General features: G+C 52.8%; 1 protein-coding gene across 1 annotated transcript in view; it reads right to left on the bottom strand.

The window, feature by feature from the left end:
• Nucleotides 1-2,418: 2,418 nt before the first annotated feature.
• The window catches only part of LOC119469364 (coagulation factor XII-like), a 16,260-nt gene continuing 5,085 nt past the window's right edge, over nt 2,419-13,593 (bottom strand). The window contains exons 3-5 of the mRNA XM_037734565.1: nt 8,463-8,721; nt 4,412-4,686; nt 2,419-3,048 (exon numbers count right to left, since the gene is read on the bottom strand). Coding sequence (XP_037590493.1) covers nt 2,792-3,048; nt 4,412-4,686; nt 8,463-8,721 — 791 coding nt within the window. The 3' untranslated portion in view covers nt 2,419-2,791. The remainder of the gene's footprint in view (nt 3,049-4,411; nt 4,687-8,462; nt 8,722-13,593) is intronic.

The raw sequence follows: 13,593 nt of genomic DNA, 5'->3' as shown, positions 1-13,593 counted from the left end.
TGATCCTCCCGCCTTGGCCTCCAAGGTGCTGGGATTCAGCCTAGTTCCTAATCCAGATGTCCTTGGCTTATTAAGGTCTCTAGTGTTCCCTCCATTTCTGGGTTGAGCTTTTTAGAAAATGCCAGGCTGTGGGATGTGCTGAGGGGAAAAGAGGTGCTGCCCGTGCCCAGCCTGAGGGTGGGGGAGTGCCAGGGGGTCCCAGGGGAGCACGGGGGATTGTGAGTGTGACAGGGCCCCCAAACAGGGAAGTCCCTGACATCATGGGTGGACCACCCCCATCCCTTAGGCCAAAAAAGGAATCCCAAGGAAATAAGCACCCTCCTGTCATCTGTGCAATCAATAAGACCGAGCCCCTTCTGCATGCAGGCAGCATTGAGGAGGCCCCGAGGGCCATTCCACATGAACAGACATTGCAGGCGTGTGGACTGGGACGGGCAGTGGCAGGGTGGCCTGGAAGAACTCCGGAAGGGCTGCTCTAATCCGAGAGCTTCTCTGAGCCAATGCTGGAGGAAGGAGCAAGGCCTGCCTGTGCCAGCCCACAGCCTCATCAGTGGGTAGGGAACCCATGGGACTTGGTGCAGATTCTGTCTGGTAGGATGGTTCCGGCCTGAGCCCCATCACGACACAACTGCAGAAGAAGGGATGGCAGAGGCTGGCGGGAAATGGTCAACAGACAGGACTTGCCATATCTGACCCTTTCTCTCTAAGGAAATGGAGCAAGGCAAGAGAAGCAGGGCCACGGTGCACAGTGGGCTCTTGGTGTCAGGAGGCTGAGGAGGCCCCTCCAAGGAGGGGAGCAGAGAGCAGGAGGGGCCGCCCTCAGTGTCTGATGGCAGATGCTGCACCAATGCCTGCCTGCACGGCTGTGGTGAGAACAGAGCCCAGGAAGCAAGAGAGGGCCCAGGCAGACACTCTGGGGTGAGCCCTGCTGGGACGGGAGGAGGTTGTGGGGAGCAGGGAGGGTGTCTGTAGGGCATTTGGTGATGGGAGTCATTGAAGAATGTTTCTGCACTGTGGGGTGACCAAGGAGAGAGAGAAAAAAAGAGGGAGGCGCAAGAGAGGGAGAGGAGGCCGGGCGCAGTGGCTCACGCCTGTAATCCCAGCACTTTAGGAGGCTGAGGCGGGCGGATCACTTGAAGTCAGGAGTTTGAGACCAGCCCGGCCAACATGCCCAAACCCTGTCTCTACTAAAAATATAAAAATTAGCCGGGTGTGGTGGCACATGCCTGTAGTCCCAGTTACTTGGGAAGCTGAGGCAGGAGAATCACTTGAACCCGGGAGGCGGAAGTTGCAGTGAGCTGAGAATTCTCAACTGCACTCTAGCCTGGGTGACATGGGCGACAGAGTGAGACCCTGCCTCAAAAAAAAAAAAAAAAAAAAAAAAAAAAAAAAAAGAGGGAGAGGATCCTGCAGGGGCCTCTGGGGCCTACAGCTCCCGAGGAGGGCAGGACCTCTCCAAGCTTGACTGTGGCTGTGACCCCTCACGATGGGCTGTGCGCTTCCTCTCTGGGCCTCAGCTCCCCCACCACGAAATGGAAAGATTACACATAGTGCGGGAAGACATCCACAACACATGAACATATCCAGTAATGGGTCACACCACAATAAAGAGCTCCTATCATTCAGAACGAAAGGCAGACAGTCCCATACTTGGCAAAAACCTTGCATGGACACTTTACAAAATAGGCAACAAACATATGACAAAGGGCTTATCTTCACTCGTCACCAGAGAAATGCACATTAAAAACCGCACACAATGGTTCATGTGAAAACGGCAGACAGTTTGAAGGACCGGCAGCACCAGGGCGCAACCTGAACTTCCACCCACCAGCTGCTGGGAGTGCAAACTGGTACAACCAGGCTGCAGAGTTTCCCAGAACATCGATGAGAGGCGAACATGGGCATATCTCATGGGAAGGCAATTCCACTGCCAGGGTGACCGCCAACCAGAGTGGGAACCTGTGAGCTCTAACATGCGCGCATGCATCAGGAGGTTCACAGCTATTCTATTTGCAACAGCCTCAAATGGAAACCACCCAAATGCAACACACAGTAGAATGGATAAGAAAAACTGCAGTGTCTTCGCACAGTGGAATAGCATATGACAGCAAGAATGAACAATATAGACTGCACGCCAGATGGATGCCTCACACAGACACAACAGACTGAGGGACCAGGCCAAAGCTTGCTGGCATACCATATGGTTTCACTCAGCTAAAACTCCCCACACAAAGCCATCATGCTTTAGAAAGCAGGCAGGGTTGTCCTGGGGGAGTTAGTGTCAGGAATGGGGCATGGATGGAACCCACCAGTGCCAGGCTCATGAGAGGTCAGTCTCTGGAAATCCCTCCACAGGACACTCAAGCCCTTTCCTGTGTATAGTGTGATTCAACAATGCTTTTTTTTTTTTTTTTTTGAGACAGAGTCTTGCTCTGTCACCCAGGCTGGAGTGATCTGGGCTAAGTGTAACCTCTGCCTCCCGGATTCAAGCGATTCTCCTGCCTCAGCCTCCTGAGTCGCTGGGACTACAGGCACACACCACCACACCCGCCTAATTTTTGTATTTTTAGTAGAGACGGGTTTCACCATGTTGGTTAGGCTGGTCTCAAACTCCTGACCTCAAGTGATCCACCTGCCTCGGCCTCCCAAAGTGCTGGGATTACAGGCATGAGCCACAGCACATGGCCAACAGCGTTTCTTGAAAGATGCAAAGAAAACGGATGGACCAGTGTGTTTTGGGGGTGTCTGTCCTGGATCCGACATTTCAGACTTGGCTGGGCTTGGGAAGAATTCAGGACGGGGGCAGGGTCCAGAGAAGACCCTGTGGCAGAGGCCCAGCGCAGCACAGGGCAGAAAGACTGAGCCCACTCACTTGGCAAATGGCCTTTCCTGTTATGAGGTCCCCAGCACACAGCATGTCCTCCTGGATGCTGTAGTCACTGCTGCTTGACTGGCTGGGGTGCTGGGGCTGGAAGAAGGATGCGCAGACACTGTTTTCCATGACGCCGACCTCTGCCTCCTGAAGCTGGAAGGGCGCAGGCAGCAAGACTGTGGGAGGAGGTGTCAGATGTGGGCCACAGCCACAGCCAGAGGGAAGCCCTCCCTCCCCAATCTGCTCGTCCAGAAGAAGAAGAGGAACTGGGAGGGAGGCCAGTGTGGCTGCAAGGGAGCAGGCGTGGGGTGACGGGTGAGGTGCAGTCACTGTGGGGCGCAGAGCAGGGGGCCTTCCGAGCTAGGATGTGGTATTGGAAGTGTTGTCCCAAGCACACTGGGACACAATAGAAGGGTCTTATGTGTCAAAAACAAGCCGTCTGGCTGCTATGAGGCAGTGCTGGAGGCAGGGAGGGGCAGCTGGAGTGCCAGCCTGGCTGGTGGCATACTAGCAGGTGCCGGGTGGGCTTGAGCAGTGTGACAAACCAGACACGGCCCTGCCTCCAGGAGCAACTGGCCTGGGGACACTTAGGCTCTGTTTCCAGATGTCACTCTCGGATCTGGCCTGGGGTCCCCATGTGGGAGCAGCCTGATGACAGCGCCCAGCCCTGCACAATGCCTGCCCTGTGTGGCCCGCATATGTCCTTGAGGGCTGCCGGTGTCTGGAGAGAGAAGGATAACTAGAAGCCACATCTTCCATCAAGGTCAGCGGCTCTCTGCTCAGTAACACATCCAACCGGTGACTTCCCCAGGTCCCAGCTCCTCCCTTCCCACCTGTCCGGCAGACTCTTCTCTGCCTTGATTCTCAGAGAATGACAGTCCCAGGAGGCTGTCTTTGGAGGGCCAGCTGCTCTCATGACTAGGGCCCTGTGACTGGCATTCAGTGGCCAAGGGCAGGGAGGCCATTTCTGGCCTGCTCATGCAAGAAAGTCCTGTCCCGAATGCCTCCTCTGAGTTATCTGCCAGCTCATGACCCCACAAATAATGCCAACTTGCCATTCTACTTTTTTGCACTCACCATTATATTTTCCTAAATCCAAAGCATTCAGTCTTTTGCAAGAGTCTTTGCCTAACATTTCTTCCCTCTCAGTCTACAAATATACACATATATGACAAATACAGGGGGTGAGCAGCAAGGTTTACATTCACAGAGGTAAGAGTTCTCAAGCCCAGACGACAGGCCTGCTCTTACTTGCTACTGATGCCCGGCACCTTCCACAGCCGGAAGCTCCAGTGGAGCTTAGTGAGGCCCTGAAGGGGCCAGACCGCAGCAGGCCCTTGGAGTCAGGGTAGAGTCAGCAGCATTCAGAACCAGGGAGTACTGAATGGCTCAAAGGGCCCAAGTGCCTGCCTCCAAAAGTGGGAGATGCTCAGGCCACTTGACCCAGGTCAGGGGGAATCGTGACACGCGGGAGGACTGGCAGAGCCCCGAAGCAGCCTCCCGCACCTTCCCCTGCATTGCCTGCCCCGCACTGCTCACCATCCTCGGTGAGCATTCCCCAGCCAGATACCCAGCAGGAGCTGGAAGGGGCCAATGCTGTGGTTGGTCCCGGAAGGCAGGCGGGGAGGATGTGGGAGCTGAATTCCACATGACGGTGCAGCTGCAGCAGGGTGATGTCACTCGCCATGCGGTGCAACTTGTTATAGTCAGCGTGCACCAGGATCTTATTCACTGTCATCTGCTGGCTGTGCTTCGTGGGATGGCTTAGTTGGTTGTACCCAAGCAGGATCCGGTAATCAGATGGGTTCCTGGACCTGTCGTCGGGAGGCTGCTCTGAGTGCTGGGCCAGCACCCTTACCCCGGCTGCCCGCCTGGCAGGCACCCAGACCCCACCATCATTCCTGGGGGTTCTCTCTCCTGCCTTCCTCCTATTAGATAGCCCTGCTCTTGACATGAGCTTGAGGGCCTACAGCCTCAGGACATTTGACCTTGGAAGATTCCTGATGGCTTTCCCAGCATGCCCCAGACTCAAAGAGGAGAGAATCTTAGTGCAGAAAACACTGGGGGTGCATTATACTTCACCCCTTCATTTCAGAAGAGAAGAGACTTGGCTCATTCCTAGCTCTGACCAGAACCCTCCCAAGGCCCCATGGCCTACAGCGACTCTCAAAGACCCTATTTCCCTAGCCAGCATGGTCCACCCCCTTCTCCCCAGACCTCAGATACCACCTTCTCCCAAGGACATGAACTGAGCAGGTATTTGCGGAGCACTGGGAGGAGTTCATGGAACTGAACTTCTTGTTTCCAGAAAACAAGTGACTTTCCAACCCACCGGTTCTGCCTGTGAGGCCCTCCTCCCTCCACACACCTGCATCCACCTCCCCCAAGGCCTTTTCTGCTCCGAGCCCCTGTCTGGCCAGGGTCCTTGGCTTGTGCCTCACTGTCCTGACCGGATGAGAAGCCTCAGGGCGGGGTGTGTATCTCTATGTCCCGCACAATGGCCTCACTTGAGGCCTGGCACCGGTGGGTGCTGAATACATGAGTGGGACCTGAGCAGGATGCTACAGCCAGCTATGTCCAAAGCTCTGGCTTCCTGGCTCAGAATTTCACATCCTCCCTCACTCCCTTTGGGCACACAGCGAGCCCAGGAAGCATCGGAGGAGGCACTTGTCTCCTGACCCTCTGCCTCTCACCTGCTGGACAGAGGCCATCTGTTTCATCCCTCACTCTGGTCTCTGGGGACAGTGGCACAAAGTTCTACAGAAGTGACAAAAAGCCCCTGGCGGCTGGACATGCAGAGTCACAGGACCCTTCTGGGGAAGAATGTGCCAGTATATGTGGGCAGCCAGGACCTAGAGGAGCCTCTGGCAGCTGTTCCCTGGACAGCCTGCTGGCTGGAAGGACCAGACGCCCCACCATGCGTGCCTGGCCCTGGGAAGCCCTGGGAGTGTCACTCTGTCTTATCACCTGAAGCGTGTGTCAAGTGTGTGGCCTGGGACACTGCATACCCACTACCATTTACACAAGAAAAATCGAGGCCCACTGAGATTAGGTGGATGGACTAGAGCCGGGCGAGACGCAGAAATCTAAGCTCATCCTGAGTGGAACCTTCGGATTTTGATTCCTAAAGTTTATAGCAGACGGGGAGTGGGCTGGAGGTGGTTCCCTTTAGAACTAAAGTCTGTTTTCCTTTATTTATTGATAATCCCAACTAGAGTGAATTGATTTTTATTTCGCTTTTTATTTTATTTTATTTTTGAGACAATGTCTGGCTCTGTGGCCCAGGCTGGAGTGCAGTGGCACAATCACAGCTCACTGCAGCCTTGACCTCCCTGGGCTCAGGTGATCCTCCTGCCTCAGCCTCCTCAGTAGCAGGGACCACAGACAGGCCCCAGCGTACCTGGCTAACTTTTGTATTTTCAGTAGAGATGGGGTTTTGCCATGTTGCCCAGGCTGGTCTTGAACTCTTGGGCTCAAGCAATCCACCTGCCTTGGCCTCCCAAAGTGCTGGGATTACAGATGTGAGCCACTGTGACAAGCCTCAACTATTTATTTATTACTTACTTATTTTTGGACTGGGTCACTCTGTCACCCAGGCTGGAGTGCAGTGGTGTGATCACAGCTCACTACAGCCTTGACCTCCCAGGCCCAAGTGATCCTCCTCCAGGAGAATCTTCTCTGCCTTGACTCTCAGAGAATGAAAGTCCCAGGAGGCTGCCTTTGGAGGGCCGGCTGCTCTCATGAATAGGGCCATGTGACTGGCATTCAGTGGCCAAGGGCAGGGAGGCCAGCTGTGGCCTGCTCATGCAAGAAAGTCCTGTCCCGAATGCCTCCTCTGAGACATCTGCCAGCTCATGACCCCACAAATAATGCCAACTTGCCATTCTACTTTTTTGCATCATCATTATATTTTCCTAAATCAAAATCATTCATTTTGCAAGTCTTTGCCTAACATTTCTTCCCTCTCAGTCTACAAATAGACAAATATATTACAAATATATGGGGTGAGCAGCGAGGTTCCCATTCAAAATTTATTCATTTATTTGTCCCACTCATTTATGGGACCTCATGTATTCAGCACCCACAGGTGTAAGGCCTCAAGTGAGGCCATTGTGTAGGACAGAGATGCACACCCCACCCTGAGGCTTTTCATATGGTCAGGAAAGTGAGGCACAAGCCAAGGACCATGGTAGACCCTGCCCCAGACAGGGGATGGGAGCAGGAAAGGCCCTGGGGGAGGCGGATGCAGGCATGTGGAGGAAGGAGGGCCCCACAGCTGGGACTACAGGCACACACCATCGGGCCTGGCTAGTTTTTGTACTTTTTGTAGAGATGAGGTGTCACTATGTTGCCCAGACTGGTCTGGAATTCCCGGACTAATACAATCCTCCCATCTTAGCCTCTCAAACTGCTAGGATTACAGGTGTGAGCCACCACACCCGGCTCCATTTAGCTATTTCAAAGTCATGTGCATATAACGAGACAACCAAGTCATCTTAGCAGGTTGACCAATGTGGGGTGGGGTGGGGTGGGCATCCCCATGTCCGGAGTGAGAGATGAGGTAGGAGCCTCTGCCTGGGAGATGCCACACAGCTGGTCAGGAGACTGGAGCCGAGTGACTAACAGGGACGGCATTCCAGGCACGGGTGCACTGCTGGGTCAAAGGCACGACACCTGGGAGCAGCAAACTGTCCCGGAACAAAGCCTATAAAGAAAAAGCTGTGCCCCCCACTTTGGACTTTCCTCCTGCATGCCCTCCCACAGCAGGGCCCGCGGAGGGAAGACGCACAGTTGGAAGCAGTGGGCAGCAGAGGCCACCCAGTTGCTGTCGATGAGGGCAGCTCCGCAGATGTGCCTGCCTCGGTAGAGTACACTGGCCTGCCATGGCCACCGCTCAGGCTCCGCCCTCTGGCCGCCAAAGATCTTCCCGGTGGGCCTCCCGGAGGAATTCCCGCTGAATCTGGTTTTCCCACACACTGTGGAGACACCCAGCCATGAGGTGCCTGCATGAAGGACGCCAGGCTCTGGTTCCCCTAAATGTCAGCATCCACAGGACCCGGGGCCACCAGGCCCCTCCTCTCACTTCACAGGAGGGACATGCCCAAGGCCCAGGGTGAAGCCACGTGGCACTTGTGACAGCCCCGCCTGATGACCCGGGAGCACACAGCCCAAGGCCCCTGTGAGGGGAGACGGCCCGTGGGGCTGGAAGGTGAGCACTGGCCCCGGCTCTTCCAGGCCTCCAGGCGGTGTGTGGTGGCGCAGACGCCGCTCCACTGGCGCGCGGCCCCTAAGCCGCTGTGCCCTCCCTCCCCCGCCCAGTGTTCTCCCACCAGCCGTCTGCAGTAGCATTTCCCCATCCTGGAAATGAGGGTGTGTGGGGCGCTGCCCGCCAGGCCCGCGGGGCGGTGCACTGCAGGGGCCTGAGAGCCAACCTGGAAGAGCCAGCGGGGAGCCCTCTCCCCTCCTTCCAAAGGCGCCTTCCTCCCGGGGCCCGAGAGCCAGACCTGGCGCTGCCGGGCCCTCCTGGCGGCGTCAGCGTGGGGCGGAGCGGGAGGGCCACCAAAGGCGGGCGCCCTTGCGCCCAGCTCACCTGCGGAGAGGGACAGGGCGGACTGGACGCGCAGCGGCAGGAGGATGGGCCACAGCAGGGCAGCGGCCAGCGCGCAGTATCCCCGCCGGCCCCGTCCTGAGCGCTGTGCCCTGGAGTCCTCCATCCGGCCGGTGGCCGCGGCGTCCCCGATCGGGCGGAGAGCGCGGCGCGTGGCCAACCGCGGGGCTCCAGGAAACCGCCTGTGTGTCTCGGGGTACTGGGACCGGATCCCGCCAGGGCCGGTTCGGGGAACCCAGGCCTGTAGGAGGCAGAGGTCACTGGGAACCCCCAGAAGGTCATAGGGCCCCTCCTTCCAGGAGCCCTACTGTGCTGGGGAGACGTGAAGGCAGCTATGGTCCAAGCCCAGATATATGCAGTAATGGTGAAGGACAAGTGCTCACATCATGTCATCATGCATTTCCAGCTTGCTTTCCGAGTTCAGCCCAGCCCTCCATAAGGACGCCAGCTCTTGGGATTCGGTCAGGGCCACCAGGGACAATATAATATCCTTTTCTTAAACTCTGGCATGACACCGTCATGAGAGGGCTGTGACATCGCAGTCACAGGTTCCTCCACACTCAACAGGAGGGCCACAGATAGCAGCTGGGTGGCAGGGAATCATCCTAGAATTCTGCCTATCACTGCCCAACCTCTGGCCTCCAGTGGCTCATGTCCCTCCCAAAACCCCAAAATGCATTCACCATACCTCAAAATTTCCAAGAGCCTCACCCTGTTGCTGGAAAGGGGTCCTAATTCAGACATCAATAGAGGGTTCTTAGATACTGCACAAGAAAGAATTTGGGGAGTCCATAAAGTGAAAGCAAGTTTATTAAGAAAGTAAAGGAATAAAAGAATGGATACTCCATAGGCAGAGCAGTCCTGAGTGCTGCTGGTTGCTTATTTTTATGGTTATTTCTTGATTATATGCTAAACAAGGGGTGGATTATTCATGAGTTTCCAGAGAAAGGGATGGACAATTACCAGAATGGAGGGTTCCTCCCCGCTTCTAGACCATATTGAGTAACTTCCTGACCTTGCCTGAAACTGTCGGCTCTGGTGGGAGTGTCTCTCAGCATGCTAATGCATTATAGTTAGCATATAATGAACAGTGAGGACAACCAGAGGTCACTCTTGTCACCATCTTGGTTTTGGTGGGTTTTGGCTGGCTTCTTTACCACAACCTGTTTTATCAACAAGGCCTTTAAGACTTGTATCTTTTGCCAACCTCCTGTCCCATCCTGTGACTTACAATACCTAACGTCCTGGGGGTTGGGCACAGTGACTCACGCCTGCAATCCCAGCACTTTGGGAGGCCAAGGCAGGTGGATCACCTGAGGTCAGGGGTTCGAGACCAGCCTGGCAAACATGGTGAACCCTCATCTCTACTAAAAATACAAAAATTAGCATGGCATGGTGGCAGGTGACTGTGGTCCCAGCCTCTCAGGAAGCTTAGGCAGAAGAATCAATTGAACCTGGGAGGTGGAGGTTGCAGTGAGCCGAGATCACACCACTGCACTCCAGTTTGGGTGACAGAGCAAGACTCTGTCTCAAAAAAAAAAAAAAAAAAAAAGCCTCACTGCAGCCCAGTAGGTCTCAACCTCATTTTACCCAGCCCCTACTCAAGATGCAGTTGCTCTGGTTTGAAAACCTCTGACAATCTCATTAGAGTCTCAACTTAAAATTCAAAGTCTCATCACCTAAATCTAAATAGAATTATCTCATCAGCTCAAAGTCCATAATCTCATCATTTAAATACTCCAAATAGAATATGGATGAGGTTCCCAGCTGTAATCTGCTAAATACACCCCTTGAGCACAATTCTTCCTCACCCGTGGACCTATGAAACTAAAGAAACTTCCTACCCCAACTCTCTGCACATACAATGGCAAATCAGGCATAGGATAACGCTCAAAAGGAGGTTGGGGGATGGACAATAAAAAGCAGTTGCTGGTCCCTAAGAGCTTTTATCTCCTTCTGGACAAACTCCATTAGGTTTCGAGGCCTGGGAAAAAATTCTCCGTGGCTCTCAGCTCTGGTCATCCTTCCTTTTTTATGCCAAGCAGCATGTTTGGATCTGAGTAGTTCTATTGCCTTGCTTCCTGCAGGTGGAATTCTGGGGGCCTTCTTTCACTACGTACTTTCTCTACCCCTGCCAGTAGGAGCTGGGAGTGTTCTGCTGACATAAACATCTCAAGAACCTAATGGTCCTTTTAAGTGTGTTTCACCACTTTCGCTTCATTAGATAAGAGATAGTCCCTCCTCCACCTGGGCCTCAAGACCTTCTACCTCAAGGTCTTGAAAGGGCCCTTCCAATTGACTGACTATTCTGATCTCTTGGTTTTTCTGGGGTCTTAGCAGAACATTATAGTCTCAACCTTTTCTCTGTGCCGTGGTTTCAGCGACCGTCTCTGACTTTAAGCATCTTTTGACATCTGGAGAGGCTAAGAATTTTTGAAACCCTCCAGTCCTGGTTCCTTTTGGTTTAGAAGTTCTCCCCTCAATTTCTCTCTCTTTCCTGACATTTTCTGTAAGTAGCAAGGAGAAACCAGGTAGCACCTCAAAGCTTTGCTTAGAAATGTCCTAAGCCACATGAAACTGCCTTTGCAAAATTATAACTGTAAGAGAAATCTGACATAGTTGACTCCATCTTGCTTCTGACCTCCAAGCTGTCCTTGGTCATTCCTGGGGCTAAGCCAAGCTAACTTTGAGAAGAATTTATAGTTTAATTTGAAAGCAAGGGTGATAATGGTCCCTTCCTAAAACTAATGCCTTCCTTCCTCAGGGACTGAAAACCACCTTTGGTAAGACTAATGAAAGGCCATAAGAATAGGATCATGGGAGGGGACTGAATTCTGGTAAGATAGGCATAGTGTCTATAATCCCTTACAGCTTTGTGATTCTCCAATTGCTCCTGTAGATAATGTTACTACTGTTGAACCTAAGATTGTTTTGCTTTTTTTCTTTAGCTTTTTTCAGACTGACCCCACCTGGACTTGTGACTCGTGATTCAAATGGCCCTGTGGTCCCACCCAGAGGTGAACTCAGTGCACTGGGACCATTTTCCACATCCTATAATTTCATCTGCAACCAATCAGCTACACTCCTTCCCTAATCCCCTGCCCATCAATTGTCCATAAAATCCCCTGGCTTCTGAGCCTTCAGGGAGACCCATTTGAGTGATAACTCCAGTTCTCCTGTGTGAGTTGGGCTTGGGTGAAAGAAAGTCTTTCCCTACTGCAATGCCACGGTCTCAGTAGATTGATTTTGTCTGTGCAGCAGGCAGGAAGCACCTGTCTGGCAATTACATGTATGTGCAAACAGGCCCCTGACAGTTTGCTCCCCACACAGCAGCTGGACACAGTTTCTGCTGACACCATCAGGACCTACCCCATTTCCAGGAGCATGCCCCCCACCTCCTGAGCTGTCAACCACGGAAGCTTTAAAGTCTAGATTTCTATGCATGGTCTATCCAAGGAAGCAGAGGGTTTCTCTAAGGTAGTTTAAGTTTTTTAAATGATGTTCCTCGAAATATTTCCAGGCCCCACCCACTGCCCAGTTCCAAAGCTGCTGGCATATTTTTAAATGTTTCTTATGGCAGCACCTCATTCCTGGGACCGAAACTCCTGTTAGTGTTCTGTGGCAGTGCAACACATTGCCACAAACCTAGTGGCTTAAAACAACGCAAATGTATCAGCACGCCATTCCCATAGGTGAGGAGTCTGGCGTGGCCCAACTTGGTTCTCTGCTGAAGGTTTCACGCTCAAGGTGCCCACTGGCCACAAGCTCTCTGAAGGCTCTGCAGAAGAATTTGCCTTCCAGCCCATTTAGGTTGTTGGCAAAATTCTGTTTCTTGCAGTTGAATGACCGAGGCTTTCATTTGCTTGTTGGGAGCCACTGTGACCTCTAGAGGCCGCTCGGCTACTTCCCACAGGCCGTCTCCCAATACCCAGCTTCCTCTTTCAGGGATGGCCCCAGGACCTCTTGCAGCAAATCCTCCTTAGGCTTTGAATCTCTGACTTCTCTGGGTCTATGACTTCCAGACCCAGATACAAAGGACTCCCATGATTTGATAAGACCTTTCAAGGACATCACCCTTCCTTAAACAATAATCTTCCTTTCTTAAAGTGCTATATAATTAACACGGTCATGAGACTGATAGCCAATTCACAGTCCCTCCCACCCTTGCAGGGATGAATTATGTAGGCTGTGGGTTGTTGAGGGTTATCTTAGAATTCTGCCTACCACAGTCTACTATGAGACAGATTCTGCTAATGCAGACACAAGAGTTTCACTCAAAAGGTCAACTTCTAGCAGAATATGCAGAAAAGTAAATTGATCATTTCTTTTCTTTTTGAGATGGAGTCTTGCTCTGTCAACCAGGCTTGGGTACAGTGGCTTGATCTCTGCTCACTGCACCTCAGCCTCCCAGACTCAAGCGATTCGTCTTCCTCAGCCTCCTGAGTAGTTGGGATTACAGACACATGCCACCACACCACGCCCATATGTATTTTTAGTAGAGACAGGGTTTCACCATGTTGGCCATGCTGATCTCGAACTCCTGACCTCAAGTGATCCATCTGCCTCCACCTCCCAAAGTGCTGGGATTACAGGCATGAGCCACCATGCCCAGCCCCCTCCCCATTTTTCTTTTTTTTTTTTTTTTGAGGCAAGAGTCTCACTCTTGTAGCCCAGGCTGGAGTGCAATGGTGCGATCTTGGCTCACTGCAACCTCTGCCTCCCAGGTCCAAGCTATTCTCCTGCCTCAGCCTCTCGAGTAGCTGGGATTACAGATGTCCCCCTCCACACCCAGCTAATTTTTGTATTTTTTGTAGAGACAGGGGTTTCACCACACTGGTCAGGTTCGTCTTGAACTCCTGACCTCAGGTGATCCGCCTACCTTGGCCTCCCAAAGTGCTGAGATTACGGGCATAAGCCACTGCACCTGGTCAGTTGATAATTTCAATGTACTGTGAAAAGAATCAAAGTCAACATAGGCACAAGAGTCTCAGGTTTACACATGGAGCAATGATGTGTTTCTAAGTCATCTACTTTTATCTACCCTTTAAAAAATACTTGATCTTTTTATACTCTCTGAACGAATTTTTTCTTTCCTTTTTTTTTTTTTTCTCCT

Source organism: Cebus imitator, unplaced genomic scaffold (genome assembly GCF_001604975.1).
Source record: "Cebus imitator isolate Cc_AM_T3 unplaced genomic scaffold, Cebus_imitator-1.0 Scaffold635, whole genome shotgun sequence".
Classification (NCBI taxonomy): Eukaryota; Metazoa; Chordata; class Mammalia; order Primates; family Cebidae; genus Cebus; species Cebus imitator.
Note: the sequence above shows the minus strand (reverse complement) of the source record. Positions and strands in the feature narration are given on the sequence as shown.